General features: G+C 45.4%; 2 protein-coding genes across 3 annotated transcripts in view; both read right to left on the bottom strand.

Annotated features, from left to right (window-relative positions):
* sned1 (sushi, nidogen and EGF-like domains 1) overlaps positions 1 to 708 on the bottom strand; it is a 72,815-nt gene extending 72,107 nt beyond the window's left edge. For both annotated transcript variants that reach the window (XM_084307674.1, XM_084307673.1), the window contains exon 1: positions 98 to 708. In XM_084307674.1, the coding sequence (XP_084163800.1) occupies positions 98 to 313 (216 nt within the window). In that variant the 5' untranslated portion in view covers positions 314 to 708. The remainder of the gene's footprint in view (positions 1 to 97) is intronic.
* A 2,016-nt stretch (positions 709 to 2,724) lies between these two features.
* Positions 2,725 to 23,697, bottom strand: part of crocc2 (ciliary rootlet coiled-coil, rootletin family member 2) — a gene marked incomplete at both ends in the record, with an annotated part of 87,515 nt that continues 66,542 nt past the window's right edge. The window contains 11 exon segments of the mRNA XM_084308395.1: positions 2,725 to 2,808; positions 3,688 to 3,867; positions 4,282 to 4,413; positions 6,428 to 6,628; positions 6,756 to 6,905; positions 7,759 to 8,199; positions 8,575 to 8,738; positions 8,833 to 8,953; positions 9,522 to 9,652; positions 21,663 to 22,032; positions 23,447 to 23,614. Coding sequence (XP_084164521.1) covers positions 2,725 to 2,808; positions 3,688 to 3,867; positions 4,282 to 4,413; positions 6,428 to 6,628; positions 6,756 to 6,905; positions 7,759 to 8,199; positions 8,575 to 8,738; positions 8,833 to 8,953; positions 9,522 to 9,652; positions 21,663 to 22,032; positions 23,447 to 23,614 — 2,142 coding nt within the window.

Genomic DNA, 23,697 nt, shown 5'->3' with positions numbered 1-23,697 from the left:
AGAGAGAGAGAGAGAGAGAGAGAGAGAGAGAGAGAGAGAGAGAGAGAGAGAGAGAGAGAGAGAGAGAGAGAAAAAAGACCCATGCCCCTGTACTTACATACAGTCCCGTGTGCCTGTCACCGAAGAAGGGGAAAGCGACAGAGATCTCCACCAGCCCAGAGCCCCCGTCGTCCTGGGCGATGGTCCGGGAGTCCCCCTCCTCCGGGCCGAAGGGGTAGAAGTCGCGCAGGGGCACGGCGGGCTCTGCCCCAGGCAGCAGGTCCAGGGTCAGCAGCAGGCAGCAGAGGCAGGGCAGCAGGGCTCGCGGCACCATGGCCTCAGCCACCTCCAGAGATGGAGCTGACAGCGGACAGCAGCGGAGCGGGGATGGGGGGGGAAGGAGCGCACACCTGGGGCAGCGGAGCGGGAGCCGGGACGGTGCCTCTTCCACCTCTCAGCCACAGCAGCAGCAAGCACCACCTCTTCAAACCCTCTTCTGCCTGGTCTCTCTCTCTGCTGTCTGTCTCTCTCCTCCGCTCTCTCTCTCTCTCTTCTCTCACTTGCCCTTTCAGTAGTTAGCTGGACTGGTTGTCTGAGACAGGGGGATACTGTAGATTCCTTGCATTCTGCCTGCTGCTGGGTGCTGCATGAGCTGCACTCTCGTCTCACAGAAATGAAATGAGGGAAAGAATGAAGAAAAGGGGAGCAGAGTGATTTGGCTGAGATTTTTTCTTCTTTTTTTTTTTTTTTTTTTTAACAATCCAGCGATTTGGTCCCTGATGGTTAGCTTAGAACTATCCTCAATAAAAGGTCTATTCTGACTGCCAAAGGAGTTCTTTCAGTCCTGGCCCCACCCCCCGGGGGATTCACTACCTTGCATAATTAGCCCCTCCCAGCCAATGGCTGCAGAGAGGCTGGTAACTGGATAACCACTGGGTGGATCTATGATAATCAAAGGGCTGCTTTAAAGAAAAACTTTGACTCTCCCCCCTTTCCTCTAAACCCTCAGTGCGCACAGCCACCTAAGGCATACCAGAGCATGCATGTTACACGGACAGAAAACACGCATGTTCACCCTATGAAAACAGAGCTGTGAGCAGCACACCTAAAGCGTGCGGATGGAAATCAATGAAGTGAAGATTATTTGTGCAGTGCTATATTCTTTTTTTTCCCTTTGGAGTACCTTTTTTTTGTTATACGTTTCAAAGTTAAACTTAAAAATAGTTGTTATTTTTGGGGGGTGGGGGGGGGGGGGGGGGCGGCACAAGTGGATGCAGATTTAGATAAACATGCCACAAATTATCTGTGTTTTATAATCGGCAAAGTAAAGAAGTAAAGACCACAGAAAGATCTCAGGTTTTTTTTTTTCGTCTTTTTTTCTTTTTTGAGATTTCAACGAGTTGCCAGTAAAACTTTCAAGGAATGATGATCCGCACAGAAGTTGCAGAGTCTGCAATAATCTGTGAAAGGGAACACTAAAGGGAGCGCTAGCAACAGAGAGCGAAGGTCATTTTCTCACCCACAGCACTATATGCACAGAGAGAGGCTTTTAATGATGCAAACCATACCCTGGAACTCACACGCCATGAGGGAGCACTGTGGTGACTCACCAGGTTTACAGAAACACTCGAATAAATACAGTAACTCTCGAAACGTTTTTTTCCCCATGAAAATCAATCAAAGTCAACAGAAATCAAACCCGTCGCTTATCGGATCTTGGGATCTTTCTTTAAAAAAATTTGTTTTATTGTGCCTGTGCTCAAATACAAACAGATGTTGTAAAATAAAAAAAAAAATCATAAGCTTTGCAAAGCATAATTACGTTGACCCTGGTTGAGTGAAAAGACATGACAAAAACCAAACCACTTATGAAGCCCTTCAAAGACAACAGAACCTGACATCAGAATATCATGGAATGTTCCAATCCAAATTTGTAAACACTTATTGTAAATACTCTGATTTTAAATACCCATTCACGTTATCACCGGGGTTACGGGTATCATCACAACATAAATACATACAAACAGTACTTGATGAGCATGTGGTGAATACTAGAATCGTAGGAAAACGTAGGAAATAGCACCGTCCAAACTCTTCAGCGTGCTGTTTCCTGAAAACCGGAGACAGCGTGAACAGACTTAGAAACACCTACTGTGGCTAGCGAGAGAAAATCCTTAAAACAATTTGGCACATCTAGTGCAGCCATAAACAGCACTTTCATTGTTTGTTGTTGTCGAGTTCCCCTGCAGATTAATGTAATCCAGTGTGTGTGTGTGGGGGGGGGGTATGTGACTCTGTGTGTGTATGTGCTCCAACACAGAGAGCTATTGGGCAGAATGACGACGATGGGAGCAGGCGCACGTATCTGATATACTAGGTGGTTTCAACTTGACAACAATAACAAACACAAACCTTGTGTTCTACAACTAGGCTACGGAACAATTTCCGGTCAGCTGTCTCTACAAGCCCCAAAGAACAAGTTAGATCTGATCGACCGTTTTGTTGATTTAAAAGGAGTCACGAGCCAATATTATTTGGGACTTCCTGATCGAGAAAATGAGTGCAATTTAGCTAAACTGTATAATAGTTGTTCATCTTGGCCGCGCTTTGATATGAGCAAACACGGCAACAAACCGAAAACAGGAAGTCAACTGTAGCTGTAGCTGCTACCTAGCGATGTCCCAAACATTCCTGTGAAATGTTCTTCAGGGCCCGGCGTCCTGCACCCCGGAGGGTTCTGTTTGCTCACACCCCGGGCCGCAGCATCTGATTTACATAGGCCTGCCGTCTCCTCAGCTCCTGCTCCAGCTGCTCCTTCAGCGTCAGCACCTGGACGAGGGCCGAACAGAAAGAAAGTTGGACAAATAGGTGGGGGGAAAAAAGAAGAGGAAAAAGGTCAGCGTCGGTCGAAAACATCTATTACATAAATATAATTTCAAACCTTTATTTAAACTCGAAAGGCAACTGAGGTTTCCCTCATTTACAGTCACGTCAAGTGTGTATACAGAGTTACGCAAAAAAGGCATATAAAATCACAGCATATGAAATCATAACGATAAGACAAGTACGGATAACAATCAATTAAAACATGATTGATGTTGATGATACAACTTGATTGACAATGGTTGGAGATTAAGGACTGTTGGAATTCATTCCATGAGCTAGAGGGGCATCATAGCAAAATGCAGATTTACCCTGTTCCGAGTAAACTCAGGGGACCTTAAGGATCAGCCAGTCAATAGAACGGGTTCCATAGGTTCCAAAATTCCATTCCAATAATGATGTAGTATAAGGAGGTAGCTTACCAATAAGATACATAAATAAAAATGAACAAATGACAATACAAAAAGGAAATAATTGGGAATGGGACACGTTCTGACGGCTTGTGTGGACTCCTGTTCTTTTCATGAAGGTTTGGAAGACTTCATGACGAAACAGAGAGACAGACAGAAGGACTGTCGGTCCAAAAACAGAGAGACAGACTGACAGACTGTCGGTCCAAAAACAGAGAGACAGACTGACAGACTGTCGGTCCAAAAACAGAGAGACAGACTGACAGACTGTCGGTCCAAAAACAGAGAGACAGACTGACAGACTGTCGGTCCAAAAACAGAGAGACAGACTGACAGACTGTCGGTCCAAAAACAGAGAGACAGACTGACAGACTGTCGGTCCAAAACAACGACGGGACCGCTACGGCTTCTGTACCTGTTCCTCTAGGCATTTGACCCTCTGGCGATGGGCCTTCTCGCGGCTCTCCAGGGCCCACTCCCCCTCCAGCTGAGAGCTCCTCAGACGCTCCGTCTCCATGTCCATCTCCTTGCGGTGGCGCCCCGTCATCTCCAGGAGGCGCTGTGCGTGAGAGTGCTCCCACTGGGAGATTTGGGCCTGGACACATTTTGTACACCTTGTTTAAAAACGTCCAATCCATTGATTGCTCCATGACCCCACTTCTGGCTCTGTATACATTAGCGATTTATTGGATTATTTTTTTTCACTCTGAAAACTAACTTTCCCATGATGTCTGAGGCTGAAAATGGTTTGTAATACATCGGTAGTGTTTGTAAACACTGGAGAGAGACCAGACCTGTTCTTCGGGTTGTGATGGGCTGAGAAATGTCTAAATAGCGTGTCGAATCAAACTCTCCCTGAACATCTGTGAATATAACCAAAGCTTAAATTGCAGCTTTAGGTCAAAACACAGTTATTCATTCTAAATAACGCATGACACAGCTCGGGGTGAGTTATTATTTTTTAATGGCCATGATGTTGGAAGTCCCCTCCACTCTGCCCCGCTCTCACCTGCAGCGTCTGCACCTCAGCCTGCTGCTCGCTCAGCTCCTGCTCCAGGCTCTGGACCGTCTGCCCCAGCTGCTCCTTCCCCCGGCCAGCCAGCGCCGCCTCCTCCTCCCCCCGCAGCCTCTCCAGCTCCACCTGACAGAGGGACGAAGGGGGGGGAGGGGGGGGAACGGGACGTGACATGGAACGACTTTACCATGACCACTTCCCTTCACTGGCTCACGTGCCTCACTGTAATGCATGCAGCAGAAGTCCCCGCACAGGTCCCCCTTGTTTCTCACAGTACAGTACATCGACATGTTTCCATCATCTCCGGGATCACTCTATACAGTATGTGACAGAAAAGAGGAGCCTCTGGGAGAAAAAGGAACCCGTCAATGACAGGCCAGCGAAAAACCACAGCGTGCTGGACTAATAGTTTGGGGACAAATTGAATTTTCCCAGAGAAGTGAATGTGATCAAAAGGCGGAGCCCGCAAAGTCCACTTAAAAGAGACACGGTCATCTGGCGTAAAAAATTGGGAAATGTACAATTATAAGAATGGGGTCAAAGTACACTTCGACCTGACCGGTCAGTTCTTTGTATTACTGTATGGAAACCCGGCGGCGGGTCGTGGGAATGGCTGTGTAGCAGCTTCACCATAAATGGCACCTACTCTCGCCAGTCGAATAGATCTGAACGATCGCGGCAGAGGTTGTGTAAGAATGTAGGCGCCAGCGCCACATGTAACTAGCCTGAAGAGATGAAACCTGACGTGATGCAGTGATGTCAATTGTCCCCGAGAGAAGAATCATTCCAACCGAATTCCTTTGTCCTCTTTAGCAATCACTTGAACGTGCCGTTTCCAAATCGACGCTCTTCATATCTGTTCCGGAATGACCACCTGCTTCAAGGCCGGTCACTCTAGAGACAGACACTGCCCTCGTTGTAGTCAGGGAGGCTGTCCACCTGGCAAGAGCGAAGGGCCTCTCCTCTGTCCTGATTCCCCTGGACCCTGTGAGCAGCCTTTGACACGGTCAACCACTGGATCCTCCTCACATCCCTCGCTGGAATGGGAGTTGTGGGTTCCTGCACTGGAATGGCTGACATCTTATCTTGACGACCGCTCCTATAAAGTATCAAGAAGGGGCACCCTGTCAGATCCACTGCCCCTACAGATGGGTGTCCCCCAGGGCTTGGCCCTTGGTCCACTCCTTTTCTCTTTCTATTAAAATCTCATGCCTTCTCATTCCACTGCTATGCTGACGATACTCACCTCTTTCACTTTTTAGAATTCCTGTCCGACATTTCCACCTAGATGTTGACCGACCGCCTCAAACTAAACCTGAACAAACAGAGCTCCTACAAAATCCTCCCTGTTGCATTGACCAACCTTTCAATCATGTAGCTGTGGTCCCTGACCGCCAAGAGCGTAGGTGTGTAGTCCTTGATGACCCGCTGGACTTTTCTGCTCATGTTGCCCCAACAACCCGAACCGGCAGGTTCTTCCTGAGCATACATGAAAAGGATCTGCACCTTTGTGACAAAAGAAGCCACCCAACTCCTTGTGTAATCGGTTGGTTATGTCACGCCTAAACTACTGCAATGTTCTGCCGGTTGGCCACCAAGCCGTTCCAACTAGTGCAGAATGCAGCAGCCCACCTGATCACCTACCAAATTCATCCCATGTAACCCCACTCCAAGAGTTGCACTGGCTCCCCATTGCTGCACGAATCCGCTTTTAGGCTCTAGAACTGGTGTTTTGTGCAGCAAGAGGAACAGCACTCTCTTACCTCTGGTCATCGGTCTCTAACTACACGCCTTCCAGACCCCTATGCTCTGCCTCCTCCGGGCCGCCGGAGATCCATTCCACTTCTTCTTATTGTCTACACAGTATGCTTGTTATGCAGTCCAAGTGACGCACGTGATTTTTCGACTGTAAGACGAACAATATCACTTATTGTTGCCTGGGATTTGGGAGTGTATCCCTTTGCTACCTTTGTTGTACACAATTCTCTTAGGACCAAAGCGTCAGCTAAATGCAAATGGGGTGGAGCCAGAATGTCATTGAAAATGAGGGAAAATCCTCAACGATTCTTTAAATAAATAAAGGTTTGAATGGAATGGAATCTGCGATGATGGAAGTCTTGTACAGAGCGTGACAGCTCACCTTCTCCAGCGTCTTCCTGAGTGAAGCCTTTTCTTTCCCCAGGCGCATCATCACCCTCTCCAGCTCGGCCCTCTCGCCCTGCAGCCTGTGCAGGGAGCTCTGGAGGCCGGACACTCTGTCTTGGACCTCCTCCTTCTCCCTCAGCAGCTGCTGGGAGCTCCCATGGGCTTGGAGCTCAGCCTCCTGTCTCTGCCTCAGGCTCTGGGGGGTATCAGTCAATCACACCGCGCTTCACAACGGGGTCTCACAACTGCCGAATGAATGTATAAAAATAAATACTTTTTTAAATGTTTCTTTTAAAAGACATGTGGTCATCAGCCTGACATACCTCCTTCAGACTTCTGTTGTGTTTCTCCAGTTCGGAGGCCCTGAGCTCAGAGTCCTCTTGGGCCCGCTGGTGGTTCTGGACCCGCTCCGTCAGCGCGTGGTTCAACCTCTTAGCCTCTGACAGGGCATCTCGTGTTTTATCCAGAAGCTCCTGTGGGAGAAACGCATTAAAACAAATTATACTGGTGGTGGTGGAACAGTAACACGCATTGAACCACAACACTTTCATAAAAAAATATGAATTTACACTTATGACCCCCCCCCCCCCATAACTCTGATCTGTCTTCAGTCTATCTCCCCTCCCCTCTCCTGTTCCGGAAAGATTTTTTCCCCCTTCAAAGTCCATAGGCATTAGTTAGGGATATTTTCCGTACTTTTTTTATTGCCACAAGCTGACAGGTTTTGAGAAAAATAAAAGAGATTTATACCAAGCATGCAGTGTTTTTGTTTGCACAGCATCTTTAAAAGCTCGGTCCCAAACTAAAACCCTGAAAGCTCTCCTGAGAAGCTCTCGGAGAATTAATGAGCTTGCCTGAGCATTTTATTGCATAGTCATTGAGGTCCTTCAGGAAAGCCACAGCAGCTAAGGTAAATAAAAAATAAAAACTCCTTAACTGAAAAGGTTACATAGCTGCACTGTAAATCACAGAGAGCCGTAATAGAAGTTCAGCTATTCATATTTTTTTTTATTTTCTATTTATTTTTTAGATTAAATTAAACATCCTCGGTTGGACTGAGTAGAACAACTTTAATTAAAAGTATACAGTGTACGTCATATTTCTTTTTATTTGACCGACCTGAATACATATTATTCTTGAAATGCAAATGGTGTTTCCGTGCCCTTGACCTAAATTCATCTTTAGACCTCATCTCTCAGAGGGTTTCCTGTAGGTGTAGTACCTGCAGCAGCCTGCAGTCCTGCTCGCTGATGGTCAGAGTGTAGGTGTAGTACCTGCAGCAGCCTGCGGTCCTGCTCGCTGACGGTCAGAGTGTAGGTGTAGTACCTGCAGCAGCCTGCGGTCCTGCTCGCTGACGGTCAGAGTCCTCTGGAGCTCGGTCATGTGCTCCTGCGCGGCCCCGGCGTCGGCCCTGCTGTCACCGAGCGAGTTCGACAGGTCCTGGAGCTGCTCTCTCAGCTGGCTCTCCTGCTGCTCGGCGCGGGCCAGTGAGGTCAGCAGCCGCTCCTCGTTGACCCTCAGTGCCGCCCGCCGGTCCTCGTTCTCGCCCAGCTCCCTCCTCAGCTCCGTCAGCCTCTCCTGCAGCGCCGCCGCCTCCGCGTCCAGCTCCGCCGCCCTGAGCTGGGCCCGCTGCAGCTCGCCCTCCAGGGTGCGCTGGGACAGCTCCAGGCGGCTCGCCCTGCTCTCCGCCGCCTCCAGGGACTCCTTCAGTTTCCGCAGCTCTTCGTCCGTGCGGGCTTCTGAGCCCTGCGAGCGCTCCAGCTTATCCTGTGGAGGTGACGGTACGGAACCTTTAAATGCTGTCAATAATTGTTTCCATCTTTTCTTTTTCTAGGCCTAATGTTACAATGGACCTATCTCAAACCCCGCCCTCTTTTCACGATCCTCCAATCACAAGGGAAGCAATAGTTGTGATCGGAAGATCAAGAAAAGAGGGCGGGGTTTGAGTTAGGTCGGTTGTCATTCATGCTACAGTAGCAAGGACTTCCTCTGCTATAGGCTGAAACCAGCATCTCAACCCGGTTTTGAACCCAGCAGTGCCACTGATTGAAGCCAAATACAAAACCATGCACCATGCACCATGCACCAACCACGCACCATGCACAAGGAGTGAGTTTAATGGACTTCTTTAAATCGACATACTTGGAGCGTCCTGGTTTCAACCCCGGCCGCCTGTAGACTGGTCCTGAGTTTGGCCACTTCCTCCACGAGGCTCTTCCTCTCCCTGTCCCCACGCCTCACCGCCCCCTCCTGCAGGGAGAGGGAGGTCTGGGCCCCGTGCAGTCGCTCTGCCGTCTCTCGTCTCCCTGGAGGGACGCATTGAGTAAATATTAAACTTCACACGTAACTTAACGTGTGATATGCATGTTGTGTTTCCGTGTGGTCCACCGGCTCCCTCACCCTCCTCCAGGTCCTTCAGGGCTTTCTGGAGCTGCAGCAGCTGTTTGGTCGTCTTGTCCTCCCTGCCTTGGAGCTCCGTCACCTGACAACTCAGACCGACCGTCTGGGCCTTGGCTTCCTCCTGCAGGACCAGGTTTAATACAAGTTATAGTGAGTGGGGGGAAACGCTGCCAAATACAAACATTTACCTCCGTTCATCAAGCTTCTGCAATTAGGAGTAGGGATGTTCGATATTGGCTTTTTTACCGATATCCGATATACCGATATTGTCCAATTCTTAATTTCCGATACCGATATCAACCGATACCGATATATGCAGAGTTTCCCCCCCCAAAAACACAACATGATGCATACTTTTCACAATAAATAAAATAAGAATTTGTTCTTACTTGCTTGCCTGGGTAAATAAAGGCTAAAAAAAAATATCAATACCAATAATTTCCGATATTAAATTTTAATGCCAATATCGGCCAATAATATCGGTCGATAATATCGGTAGGCCGATAATATCGGACATCGATCATTCACCCGAGAGACAAGGGTGAGCGAAGACCGGCGATCCCATTCTGAGATGCGCACTCGACAACTAAGTTGCCAGTAAACAGATAAGGAGGAGTTGCACTTTTCGATCTGTGCATTTGTTGAGCTCCAAAGTGAAGTCGGTGTGTTGAACGGTGGTCCAGCTGTACCCTGTCTCTCTGTGTGTCCCGGAGTTCTTGCTGGAATTCACGGAGGGCCGCCTGCACAGCGTCCACGTCCAGCTCTTCATCGTCACCGCGAGCCGGCGAGAGCGCGGGTCCATCCATCCCACTGTCCGCCCCTACACACACACACACACACACACACACACACACACACACACACACACACACACACACACACACACACACACACACACACACACACACACACACACACACACACACACACACACACACACACACACACACACACACACACACACACACACACACACACACACACACACACACACACACACACACACACACACACACACACCACACTCAGTGAAGCACTTACATGTGTGAACATACATCATGTGATGGTTGGATTTGATGTTGTCCTTCGTGGGGACCCCAGGCGGAATAGTTGTTTCTAAGGCAATTACGTAAACATGAACATGGACATGGACATGAACATAAACATTAAAATAAAAATGAACATGAACATGAAGATGAACATGAACATGAACATGAATATGAATATGAAGATGAACATGAACATGAAGATGAACATTGCAGATGAACATGCAGATGCAGATGCAGATGAAGATGAAGATGAAGATGAACATAAACATAGAAATTAACATGAACATGAACATAAACATAAACAGTGCAGTGTTTCCCTTATATGCATTCAGCAGTGGCCCCTTCCTTTTCGTCATAGTCCTCGACTATGCGCTCAGGAAGGCCATCAATGGACGGGAGCAGGAACTTGGTCTCACAATAACCCCAAGGAGATCGAGACGACACCCCGCCATAGTCCTAACAGACCTGGACTACGCGGACGACATCAGCCTGCTCTCTGACCACGTGGAGCAGGCACAGGAGACAGGAACTCCTGTGCAGAGTGGAGACGGAGTGCGCCTAGGTTAGCCTTAGGCTAAATGCCAAGAAAACCGAGGTCATAATGTATAACATCCTCCCGCATCATCCACCTCTAACGACAACAGGAGGCACTGCTCTAAAGGAAGTCGGTGATTTCAAATACCTGGGCTCGTGGGTCAACTCGTCCGAGCAAGACCTTAAAGTGAGGAAGGCGCTTGCGTGGAGGGCTCTGAACGGCATGACCAGTGTGTCCAACTCCCCCGTCAAATCAAGCTCAACTTCTTCATGCAACAGTTGAGTCTGTCCTTTTTTATGGCAGTGAATGCTGGACCCTGAAGCCCACCCTGCAGAAGTCCTTGGATGGGTGCTACACCAGAATGATGCGTGTGGTGCTCAACATCAACAGGGATGAGCATGTCACTAATGCAAACTTGTATGGGGGGGGGGGGGGTGCTAAGGGTGAGCGAGAAAGTGGCAGTCAGGAGAATGAGGCTGGCAGGCCAGAGACACCATGAGCTGCCAACCAGCAAACTTGTGCTGTGGGAGCCAACACACGGGCATCGATCACGAGGACGTCCCACATTAACCTACGTGGACGTACTCAGGAGAGATGCGGGAACAGAAAGCACCGGCGAGCTAGCCAGATGCATGGAGGATCGGGATGACTGGAAGCACCGATGGAGGGCCCGTCCGAGGACGACCTAGATAGATAGCGGCGCTGCGCCACTGCTGAATTAGGACCGCTGCTGCTATGAACTACTAGACTATTAAAAAAAATAATATATATATATATATATATATTATAATATTTTTTTTTTTTCATTTCATTTGGGCTGTGGGGGGTGCTTAACACTTTGAATGCCAGCCACGCTTTTTGTCGTTAGTTCATGCCGACCTTTGAGTGCCCGCCAACGCTATATAGCGTTTGTTTGTCGTATTTTCTTTTATTGGCGATTTGAATTCATATTTCATCAATCGAGCCTCAGGTTAGTGTTGCAGACTCTCTCTGAGCTCAATTGGGAAGATACCGCCCCCTATCGTCTCTCCCTGTGTAACTGCACCCCATTACTTCAGACTGACGAAGGGGGGGGGGGGGGGGGGGGGGCAGTTTCCTCATTTTACTTTTCCGTCAAGGCCAACTGAAGAATCCATTGTGCTCACCGGCCCGGAAAACGCGTGGATTATGTATTTACAGTACCCAACACTGTAATCAATAAGCGTGATCGATATTTGGAATGACGATCAGGAATTTGAATAATCTTTTTGGATAACATCTGATCTGAGGTAAGGAATTTATTTTACCAGTCTTAGGATAATCAGAGCTTTTTTCACAGAGATATAAGCGTTTTCCCTATGCGTCTGTGTGTGTGTGTGGCTGTGAGAGTGATCAGGAAATGAGATAATCGATATTTCAGCCTGCTTCTATAGCGTGCATAAGTACACATATACTATCGATAATCTAGCATTTATTTGAAAACGATTCATAAATAGGCCGAAAAATTACAACGTTTTTGTGTATCCAGAATATTCCACGGAATCTTTATATTTTCCTTGAAAACGAGGGCTTTTCAAAATGCTATAAAACGGAAATGAAGCGATTAAAAAACAATCCGTTTAGACAATGTTGACTGCAAACAAGTCATTGATAAGCGACGGGCAGATTAGACACATAGCCATAATTTAAGACAGAGATTATGCGTTCACAACGCTATCATTGAAGTGGGTGCTGGCATTTAACCATGCTTTACCATGTTAATGGCCGGCACTGAAAGTGTTAATGTATAGACTGACCTGAGGAAAAGGCTGCAGGGAGACCATCTGGCCGCTTGTATGCGTCTCAGCATCAATGGGCTCCCTACCAGTGAATTCCCCTACCAAAGAGCCCAGGGGCCCTCATTTATCAACAATTCTTAGAAAGTGTTCTATTTTAGTACTTAAGCACAGAATTTAGAATGTGTGTACGCACAGAAATATTGGGATTTATCAACCGTGCGTACACGGGTCCTACGCTCCTCCGTGTTGATAAATACCATTAGGTTCTACGCTCCACGCTCGTGCACGATTTTAAGTATTTGCATATAGCACCGCCTGTAATTAACCATATACGGTAATGGAACACCCCCATGAAATGTGGAAAAGTGGACTAAGCCGAGCGAAGCGTGACAGACATGTACACGTACGGTGATGTCGGATATGATATCTATTAACTTAAAGACCATATTAACTAATAAAGACTGTGCTGGAATATGACTGCCTTTTTCCGTTTCGTTCGATTAATAGTACCCAGGGATTAAAGTTCCCCTCAATTTTATTCCAAATCGCGACGGATTTTCCGTAAATCTTCTACCTGCTGCATATGATTTGTAGAGGCATACAATCTATTTTGATGTCGGTATTGGGTAGCCTATATAAACAATAATACGAGAGCATATACAAGAACAATGAATCTCACTGCCATGTATGATGTAGCCTACGCCATGTGTAGCCTGCCTATATGTGATCAATACAAACTTGAACTTGAATTCCATCATGTCTGTGTGCGGGTCTGCCGGAGCTCACAAGGCTGTTGTCACAATGTAAATAAGAACGTGCACTGAAAAGTTACAGTATGTAGTTGGTTGATTATTTGTATGACAGTCAGTAAACCCTTGCAAAAAGTATCCGTTTTATTTAATGAATTGAAAACATGCAGCATGCCTTTCCTCCCGGCAGCAACGACATTTATCAGGCAAATGCCCATCACTGAGTGGAATCCCTTTCTATTCACATAACTGCATTTGTGATGGAGCTTTGACAGCTACATGGGTGGTACAGTAACAGTCTATTGCTCGATCCATCTACGATATCACGATTGGCCGTGCCATGTAACCTATGTATAGCCTGCCTATGTGATCAATAAAAACGCGAACTTGAATCCCATCATCATATTTATATGTTGTGTCTGTCCACTATGTGTGTTACTTTGTTATTTCCCCCCCTATCTATGTAAAGTAGGGTGACCAGACGTCACGCATTGTGCGTGATTGTACAGCATTACTGTCTCCTTTCACGCGTCACGCATATTGAGACCATGTCCCGCATGATTGGTTGTCATCCGCGCTAACGCCCCCCCCCCCCCCCCCCCAGCCAATGTGAAAGAACCTCTATGCGTCGCGTAACGTTACTAGTATCTGACCGCGAGTGACACCGCATCCTGGGCATCCAGGCGACATTACAACAAGTCCCAACGGCGCATTTCTGGAGACTAATGTTATGTTTTGACAACAGATGTTTTGACAAATTGCTTGTATTGCCACCCATACTTGCAAATGTTTTATTGCACTTGTGGCAACGTGCATTGTCTTCGTTTTGTTCTCTCCTCCATGATAATAATAATAATAATGAGCGCAGAGCTCGGTCTGTGTCCTCAGCGCTTCAAGAGCTTCAGAGGACACAGACCGTGCTCTGCGCTCATTATTATTATTATCATGGCGGAGAGAACAATGAGCGCAGAGCTCGGTCTGTGTCCTCAGCGCTTCAAGCGCTGAGGACACAGACCGAGCTCTGCGCTCATTATTATTATTATTATTATCATGGCGGAGAGAACAAAACGAAAGTCTGGGTACACTTTACGAAAGTCGATGCCGACAACGCACGTTGCCACAAGTGCAATAAAACATTTGCAAGTATGGGTGGCAATACAAGCAATTTGTCAAAACATCTGTTGTCAAAACATAACATTAGTCTCCAGAAATGCACCGTTTTCGACTGCTTTGCTCGCAGTGTTCCATCTCCATGCACGTCCACTGCAGGTAAGCCAAGATAATACGGAGTTAGAATTATTAAGAATAGGCTAATAAATAAAATATAATTGTTTAGCTACAAATATATTTGAAAGATGACAGCCCACCCCACGCCTCCTCCCTCTCCCTCTCCCTCCACCACCAGCCTCCCAGCCAAGCCAAGTCCCTTCACCCTAGCAGCTAGGAGGGGGGCATACTAGCGTATAGGTCAGTGGCCAATCAGAGCGCAAAACGGGAACCCGGAAACACGAACGCGTTGGTAAAAGCATAGACACGACAGGGACAGTCCACCAAAAAAGGGGAGGGGGCTGCACTGGGGGGGGGTGTCCCACATTGTCCCTCACAAACATACCCTTTGTCCCACATTTGGTTTATTGGGATCCCTACTGTAAAGCGACCTTGGGTCTCTTGAAAGGCGCTATATAAAATGAAGCTATTATTATTATTGTTATTATTATTATTATCACGTCTGTGCGCGGAGCTCACAAAAAAAAATACTGTCTTTTACTTTTAGTCTCAGTGAAGTTTCAACGGAGGTAATCTATTCTAACCAACAAATTGAAGTAGAAAGCATTTAGTTGTGGCCAATCTTATTTGGAAACATGACACACAAAATAATAGTATTTAGCTTTTTATTTGAAACAATATTTAATCGCGTTTGGAGGTGGGTGTTCTGCGTCTGCCCCCGGTGCCAAACAAGCAGGCCAACCTCTTGTTCGCGCGTGAGCCCGTTATAACACTACTGTCGCTATTTTACAATGAACTATAATGAATTATGGGTCATACAGAAGTTGAACACGCCAGTGTTGGAAGTAATGCACAGAAGGTTATTTCCGCGTTGCAGACTGCAATAATTCTACCACCGGGCGCCCAGGTACGCATGCTCTGAGCCTTGCGTAGATATACGCACAAAGTCAAGCACATGTTTAAATTGATAAGTCCCACACTTTGCTTAGAAACGATCGTATGCACGGGTTACGCACATATCTGTGCGTACGCAACGTTGATAAATGAGGGCAGAGCTTTTCTTTCAAAAGCCCAGGGCCCTCATTTATCAACAATTGTTAGAATGTGTTCTATTTTCATACGTAAGCACAGAATTTAGAATGTGTGTAGGCACAGAAATATTGGGATTTATCAACCATGCGTACACGGGTCCTACGCTCCTCCGTGTTGATAAATACCTCTTTGTTCTACCGTCAATGCTCGTGCACGATTATCCATATATGGTAATGAAACACCCCCCATGGGATGTGCAATAATGGACTGATCCGAGCGAACTATGAGAAACTTCACAAGAGATTGTTCACGGAGCGGAGGCGCTGCCGAACCAAGAAGACACAACCTGTGTTATGGGATAAATAAAAGGCTGACTTGTACACGGTGATGTCAGATATCAACGGCTCCCTAAGACCATTGCTGCAATTCTGCCTGGACAGCTCAAAATACTAATAAAGACCGTTCGTTGACCACTGTTTGGCGTTGGTGTGTGATGTGTGTCATTATAACCATGCTGGGAATATGAATGCCTTTATTAGTTGTGTTTGATTGGCTATAATATGATTTGTAGAGGCATATGATACAATCTATTTTGTTGTCGGTATTAGGTAGCCTATATGAATTACATATAATAGCAGCCATAGCCTACATTATGCAACAGTAACCAGTGATGGGCAAGCTACTTGGAAAATGTAGCAAGCTACACTACAAGTTACTCTCGATTAAATATAGCTCAACTACAATGGAAGCTATCCCCAGAGAAATGTAGCAAGCTACACTACAAGAACATGGCAAAAATAGCTAGCTACATCGGCACTACTTTTTTTTTTTTTTTTTTACTTCGTGATCAAGTTTCCACCAAACAAATAGGCAGGCAAAAAAAATGCTCAGTTTGATTGTTTATTATAAAACTGAAACAAGCCCTCGGTCTGGCTTTTTGTGTCATCCTTTTAACATGAACTTGTATTATGTACAAAATCCAGGAAGGCAAGTTCAGCTGGGTGCAGCCTCTACAAAAGAAAAGAAAGAGACCATTTGGTTTGATCAGTTTTTATAGTATAGTTTGTTGATTACTTTTGATGCAGTAATGGTCTTTTTCTTTTCTATTCTATCTTTATGTATTATTTATCCCTAAACTCTGCATCTTCTGAAACCTGCCCACTTTATCAACCAAAAACACACTTCTTCAATATCTGAATTGTAACTGTTTTACTTCATTTTACTAGTATTATGCTACCATGTATATACTACTACCAACTATGCTAATATGTCTATACTACTACAGTATGTAGCCTACTCAGAGTATAACACTCAAGCTTGACACTGACAAACAATACTACTTATCCTTGGCTGCTAGATATGTACCACTCCTGCTGACTTGTTGTACACAATTTGTAAGTTGCTTTGAATGAAAGTGTCAGCTAAATGACCAAATGTATTTAAATATGTAACTCACAAAACATTCCATGGCCCCAAAATCATGTGGGGACCCCCCCTGGGGGTCCTGTCCCACAGGTTGAGAACCACTGCTCTAGGTGATCTTTTCCCTCTTTTTTTCTTTTCTCCACCCCCATAATATTGTTCATTTTCTGCCTACAGTGAAACATCATCATGATAGCAGCTATCTGTTAGTTAAAGCTGTTGACAAAAAGTGTACTGACTTGTGTGCTGTTTGGGAACAGTTGATTTTCATCAGCTCACCTGAATGTGTTCTCAAGTTAGTGCTGGACGTGTGGGAAGTTGAGATCAGCATATGTTTTAGGCGTTTTTTCAGTCAAACTCATAAATGTGTCCAGATAGGGCCATGGTTGTTATTGACATCATAATCTTCATCAATGCCATCGAACCCCTCTGCCATTTCGCGCGGACTGGTTCATGTAATCCGTTAAATTGCATTCATTCATTCAGTACGTCTGTGTTTTGATTTTCACTTCCTGGTTTGCGGAGCTGGAGTCCCGCCCTATCCTGCCTCTGATTGGCCTACCCGTAATGTTTTGTATCTAAACCAACCAACCAATCATAGTGGGTTTTTCTACAGGGAGTTTTTTTTTCTCCTCACAAATCTTTATAGTCTGACTCTAGACTGTTTCTCCCGATAGTAGCGGGGTAGCGTTTCCTCGTCGCTACGTCACTACTTCGTTCTATAAATAGCTGCGCTACAGACACCGCTACTTGCTTCAAAAGTAGCGACGCTAAATCACGCTACTGAGAATTGTAGTTAAGCTATGTAGCGTCGCTACTTGTAGCTAGCTACTGCCCATCACTGACTAACTTGCGCATAATAGCACATGGCACAGCCCTGCGAACCCTGCACAGTAAACTAACATGATCATTAATCTAGCTGTTGTATCTTTACGCTTATGAAAACATTAAATAATATGTATAGGCTATAGGCCGTCGCTTTGCATTAATAGCCTATATTCTCAAATGGCATTTAATGGATATCCGACTCCTCGCTATCCTCACGGACGGACGGGACCAGTATACCTTATATCATATCATATTCCTATTCATATTCATATCATAGTTTACACTCTATCAGCCTACCGAGCATGTAATACGTTCTTTGTTAGAACTCAACTCTGTTATGGTTTGTAATGCGACCCCAATTGCACGACACAGACAGGTCATCAGAGTTAGTTATTATTTTGCGCATAGATTGCAGAAATACGGGAACGTTTTGATTTATATTAAAACATTGTAAACAGCTTTGACATTGTAAAACTAAATACGTGATCGTCATCACCCACACGATATATGCTCTGTATCCAGAGCATGTATGCTTTTCATTCATTTAAGACACATTTAGGGTTTTGTAATACATATAAACTCAACAAATAACCTCTGTTCATGTTGCAATGCGTTTTTATTCTTTTTTATACAGTAGGAAGTGGGATGGGTGTCCATATGACTTGTATTCTGCTTACAGCTTCGAAATTCCACTTGTTTCGTTTAACGTTATGGCAAAGCCTTTTAAATATAATCAAAACTTTCCTGTGTTTCTGCGGTCTGTGCGCAAAATAATAACAAGTTGAGTTACGCAGAGCGCAGTCAGTCAGTACACCCCGTATATTCCGATAACGCTATATAAACCATGCTGCATTCATTCAGAGAGAAAGACCTATTATTCCAAATGCAATTTATAGGGTTTTGACCATAATTACACTACTGTTGCTATTTTACAATGAACTATAATGAATTACGGTTCATACAAAACACGCCAGTGTTGAAACTAATGCACAGAAGCTTATTTCCGCGTTGTAGTCTTCATATTCTACCGGTACGCATGCTCCGAGCTGTGCGTAGATATACGCACAAAGTCAAGCACAAGTTCAAATTGATAAGTCCCACACTTTGCTTAGAAATGATCGTACGCAGGGGTTACGCACATATCTGTGCGTACGCAACGTTGATAAATGAGGGCCCAGGAAAATGAAATGCTCTAACTAAGGCAGAATGTTGCCTATGCCACTGAGACTTCTTAGGTGTAAAGTGCTGTTGTAGTGTTATGATTTGTGTATGTTAGACAGTTAGTATGTTAGTATTTATATTATCTATTAAATCATCTATATCTATGTTCAATACAAATAGTGTTGAGGCATGTCATTAATCTTGACATTTACTTTGATTACAACTACACTGCAAAAAGAAATGTATCTTATCAAGTGAACATATCTTGTATTTGGTACAATAAGTCTATATTGAGTATAATTATCTTGAATTATCTTAACCCACTGGCAGATAATTTAGCTTTTTTTCAGATTTTGGTCAATTCAATCTTTTTTTTTTTCTTTTTTTTTTTTGGTCTTTTTCCCCCTCCATTTTCCTCCGATTTTCTCCCATCCCAATGTTAGTCGTATGCCAATTCCCAGTCCCTTCCTGGTCGCTGCACTTTACCCCCCACAGTCAGATCATTTGGGAGAGTGGAGGCTACCACGTGCTTCCTCCGACACACGTCCAGCCAATCACTGCTTCTTTTCACCTGGCAGCGCGGATTCTCATTGAGAGGGCGTAGCGTGTGGGAGGACCACACTATCCCCCTCACGTCCAATCCGCGCTTAGCAGGCGCCCCGACCGAACTGTAGGAGTCGCTGTTTACAACGACCCGGACCCACCCCGCCAGCTTCTCCCACCCTCTGATACAGCCAATTGTATCAGTGCAGACGGCCAGCCAAGCTGGTGACAACCCCGGAGCTGTGAGCTGGATTCGAACAGGCGAACCAAGCTCACAGCTCCGGGGCTGGTGACGAACGCAATCTCCGCTCGACCACCTAACCGCCTAATTCAATCTTGTTTTAAGAAAACAAGATTAACATTTTCTTAAAACAAGATTAAATTGACCAAAATCAAGAAAGAAATAAGCTAAATTATCTGCGGAATAAGATAATTCAAGATAATTCTACTCAATAATATTGGACTTATTGTACCAAATACAAGATATTTTCACAGCTACCTGGGCCTCCAGAGAACTTCTAGTGTCAGCGGACACACCAAAAACATCCTAGCAAATTCACACGCACATGACTCCATGAACATGAACATGAATAACCAATCTCGAACAATTGTAAGGTAGTTTTAAGTTATTTCTCCGGCAGCGTGCACAAATATGGATTCCGGCAGAGTGCACGCAGCACAGCACCGCTGTTGAATTTGAACATGAAGATGAACATGCAGATGAACATGAACATGCAGATGAAGATGAAGATGAACATAAACATGAACATGAACATAAAAATGAACATGAACATGAACATGAACATAAACATGAACATGAAGACGAAGATGAAGATAAAGATGAAGATGAACATGAGGATGAAGATGAACATGAAGATGAACATGAACATGAAGATAAAAATGAACATAAACATAAACATAAAACATAAGATTCATCCAACCAGAGTGCAAATGTAACAGTAAAGTGCAATACTAATATACAATGTACAGATGATTAAACTGGGTATAAAATATATATATAAATAAAAATATATATAAAGACAGTATGGTCGTAGTCATACTGGTCAGCAGCGTAACTAGTAAGAGTAGACTAGACAATTCCGCGTGGGGAAAATTGTGAAAGTGTGGGTGATGCCAACGGGAGAGGGTCTCTCACGAGTCAAAAAAAATGTATTAAAAAACTTTTCAGAGTTTTTGAAATTTTTGGGACTTTTCCGAGTTTTTAGATTTTTTCTGGAAAAAAAGAAATTTTTTATAAAAAAAAATATATATATAAAAAAAACGTATTAAAAAACGTTTTGAGTTTTTTAAATTTTTCGGACTTTCCGAGTTTAAAAGTGTTTTATTACTTTTCCGAGTTTTTAAAATTGTTCAGGACTAAGGCGGTGTGGCCTAAGGGGGCGTGGTCTAATGATTGGGGGAGTGGTCAACATTGACCAATGAAAGAGGATATCCCTACCGAGTACAATGGGTCAACATAGACCAATGAAAGAGCACATCCCTACTGAGTACAATGACACAACCCGCAAGACAGAGGGCGCTGTCAATCAATTCAGTACTGCTACACAGAGGGGCGATTAAGGGTTAACTCCATGAGAGGTCATTGGCAGGTCAGCTGTAGCCATGAGCCATGAGCCACACACCTGTTTCCACTAATTAGGCACGAATGACTTGCACTTTCGAACTAATATATTTCAATGAGGGCAGATGCATGACGTCCTTCTCACAATGATTAAAAGCAAACGATAAGAGATGAAGAGTTGTCACGTTCACATGAGCACCCGAGGATCCCAATGAAGGGTTGTGTGCGATATTGTGGCATTCCGTCGACAATTGTGGCCTTGGTGGCGATTGGAACACAAGGGGGGAAAAGCTCAAAAATCATCGTATTCTTAGAGTGCGAACACATTGGTGTCTATGGGGAGGAGAACCTTCAAACAAATGGTCATCAGTTGAGATAGAAATGTCCAATTCCATTTATTTTTCTTTTGTGAGCGAGGCGACAGCCGTGTCATCGTTTTGATGTGTTGTTTTTATATCTACGTCCAAAATTGAGATCACTGTCGCAATTTACCCAAGGAGGTGGAAAAAAAATTATTTCACCTCCTACACTCTAACTTGCAATGCATTTCCAATGGGACAGAAATCTTCCCGTTTAAAGTCGATTTGTAGCCAAACGGTGCGGTGAAACTTTCCGAAAAGCAATAGCGCCTCGGGTTGGAGCAAGCCGGTCGTTTTGATACCTTTCACGTGTATGGGGCGCGAACGCTCTGGCAGGAGTTGTGTTTGCAAAATCGGTGGAATGAAGAAGAATAAAAAGAGTATAGATTACTATAGTGTGGGTGGCAACCTGGCTTCGCCAGGTCACCCACACTAATAAGGGATATGCACAGATATAGATATATGGTAAGAATAAATATATATATACGGCATATACAGCATTATTACATAAACATAGAATATTACATAAACATAAACACATTAGTGGCACAATACACACTACACACATAAAACTGAATGCTCATACCCTTCGCTGACAGGGGAGTCCTCCAGGGAGAGGGGGTCCGTCTCCGGGACGCCCCCGTGAGGCCGATGCCCAGGGTGCGGCGCAGGGCGGAACACAAGCCCAGGAGCTTGTGCTCCGCATCCCGGCGCACCCCGTCGTCCCGGCTCAGCTGCTCCGCCAGGCCCTGTGCCTTGCCCTCCGCCAGGCTGGCCCTCAGGGCGACCTCTCTGACCTGGCTCCTGGCGTCCTCCAGGGCCCCCTCCAGCTGGGCGCTCTCCTCCCGGTGCCTCTGCTCGCTCTGCTGCAGCGCGGCCTCTCTCCCCCGCAGCGCCTCCCCGGCCTGCCGCTCTGCCTCCTGCTGCTCGGACACACGTCGCTGCAGCCCGGCCGTCTGCTCGAGGGGAGACAGGAGAGAGAGAGAGTCACCGGACAAAAACCTACGTAGGCTTCGCACGGAATGTTTAGATTGCCTGTTTTTCCTCCGTGGTGGAAAGAAACAATGGTTGCCATGTGTTGATATATGAGAAATAAATATAATAATTATATATAATTTGCTTAGTGGATATTGTAAACAAGTCACGGTGGAACAGTAATATCCTGCTTTTCCAGTGTTTCACCTACTCTACCACCGCACAGAAACTAGGCATTTTGGTAGTTGGTAGACCATTGGTTATGGGCAGCGATGTTGGAAGAAAGAGAACTACGCATTTGGTGATTTGGTGTGTACAGCAGACAGTGGGTAAGACCGGTGACGGACGCGGGTAGATGAGCCTACTGGAGCTACTCTATCATGACTGGGTTTAGAGCTGTGAGTTACTGGGTAAGCATACTAAGTAGTTGTAGGCGTTAGGGGGTAGGGACGGGTACAGCATTTTTTTCGGGTGATTTTCTAATGGAATGGTTTTTCAACAAGAGTTAAAACATATCATTTGCATATCTTCATGAAAGTCTGGAGTTACTTTGTTAAAAGATAAAGGGAATATGACCCACAGTAAATTATATAGGATCACATGTCCATCTCGTTTGTTTAATCATATTCATGTCACGGCACATAGTGGCTGGATCCTGGCTGTATAATGTACTGCTACGCTTTGCTGACTTCATATCACGGTCAGGTAAATGAACATACTGTAGACTGAAATTAACTGTAGATCTGCCGAGCGACAATGTCACACATTTTATTTAACCTATTCAGGAGCATTTTATATTACCTAAACATAAAATCCGGGTCACATATTTGTCAAACACTTACCCCGAAGTTGCTGAATGGTCCATTCAATGGTCCAACTTCTTAAAATTTAAACGCAGAGTCTGTCTGTTTACTGGCCGCTGCCGTGATGAATCCAATGCGAACGTAAAAAAAGACGTAAAACTAATTTTACGTTCGAATCAAGATGTCAGCCCCCAGAAAACAGACTCTCCGTTGAAATTAGGACCCTTTCAAGGGTCAAGTGTTTGACAAATAATTGGCCCGGATTTTACGTTTAGGTAATATAAAATAATATAAAATGCTTCTGAGTAAATTAAATACAATTACATGGCGTACCGTCACCCCCAGGAGTTCTAAAGTTAATTTCAGTCCACATTCATTTGCCCGGCCGTGATATGAAGCGAGCAAAGTGTTGCGGTACGTACAGTATTACATTAAGAATATGACAGAAACTCTCTCTCTCTCTCTCTCTCTCTCTCTCTCTCTCTCTCTCTCTCTCTCTAGCTCGGCAGGTATTCCACAAGTATGCATGAATGGAGGGAATGTTTGCTCTAGCATGTTGCTAGCAGACTAATCCCCCCGGGGGTCTCTCCACCTCATTCAGCGCTGCCTCCCTGCCCGCCTCGCTCTCCAGGACTCTCTGCTTCAGAGCGAAGGCCTCGCGGTGCGCCTCCTCCTCCCTCTGCTCCTCCTGACACACCCGCGCCTGCAGCTCCTTCAGGTCCTGGCTCTGCTGACTGTTCTCACCCTCCAGCACTTTAACCTGGGTTCGGGTTTGAGGATAAAAACGTTCAGTTATTTCAATCGCAACGCCGTTCCAGTGGAATAAATCGGATGGAAATCCAG

The sequence above is a fragment of the Notolepis coatsorum genome (assembly GCF_963971535.1).
Source record: "Notolepis coatsorum genome assembly, chromosome: 2".
NCBI lineage: Eukaryota > Metazoa > Chordata > Actinopteri > Aulopiformes > Paralepididae > Notolepis > Notolepis coatsorum.
The sequence above is the reverse complement of the archived record's forward strand: the minus strand, read 5'-3'. Positions and strand labels throughout refer to the sequence as shown.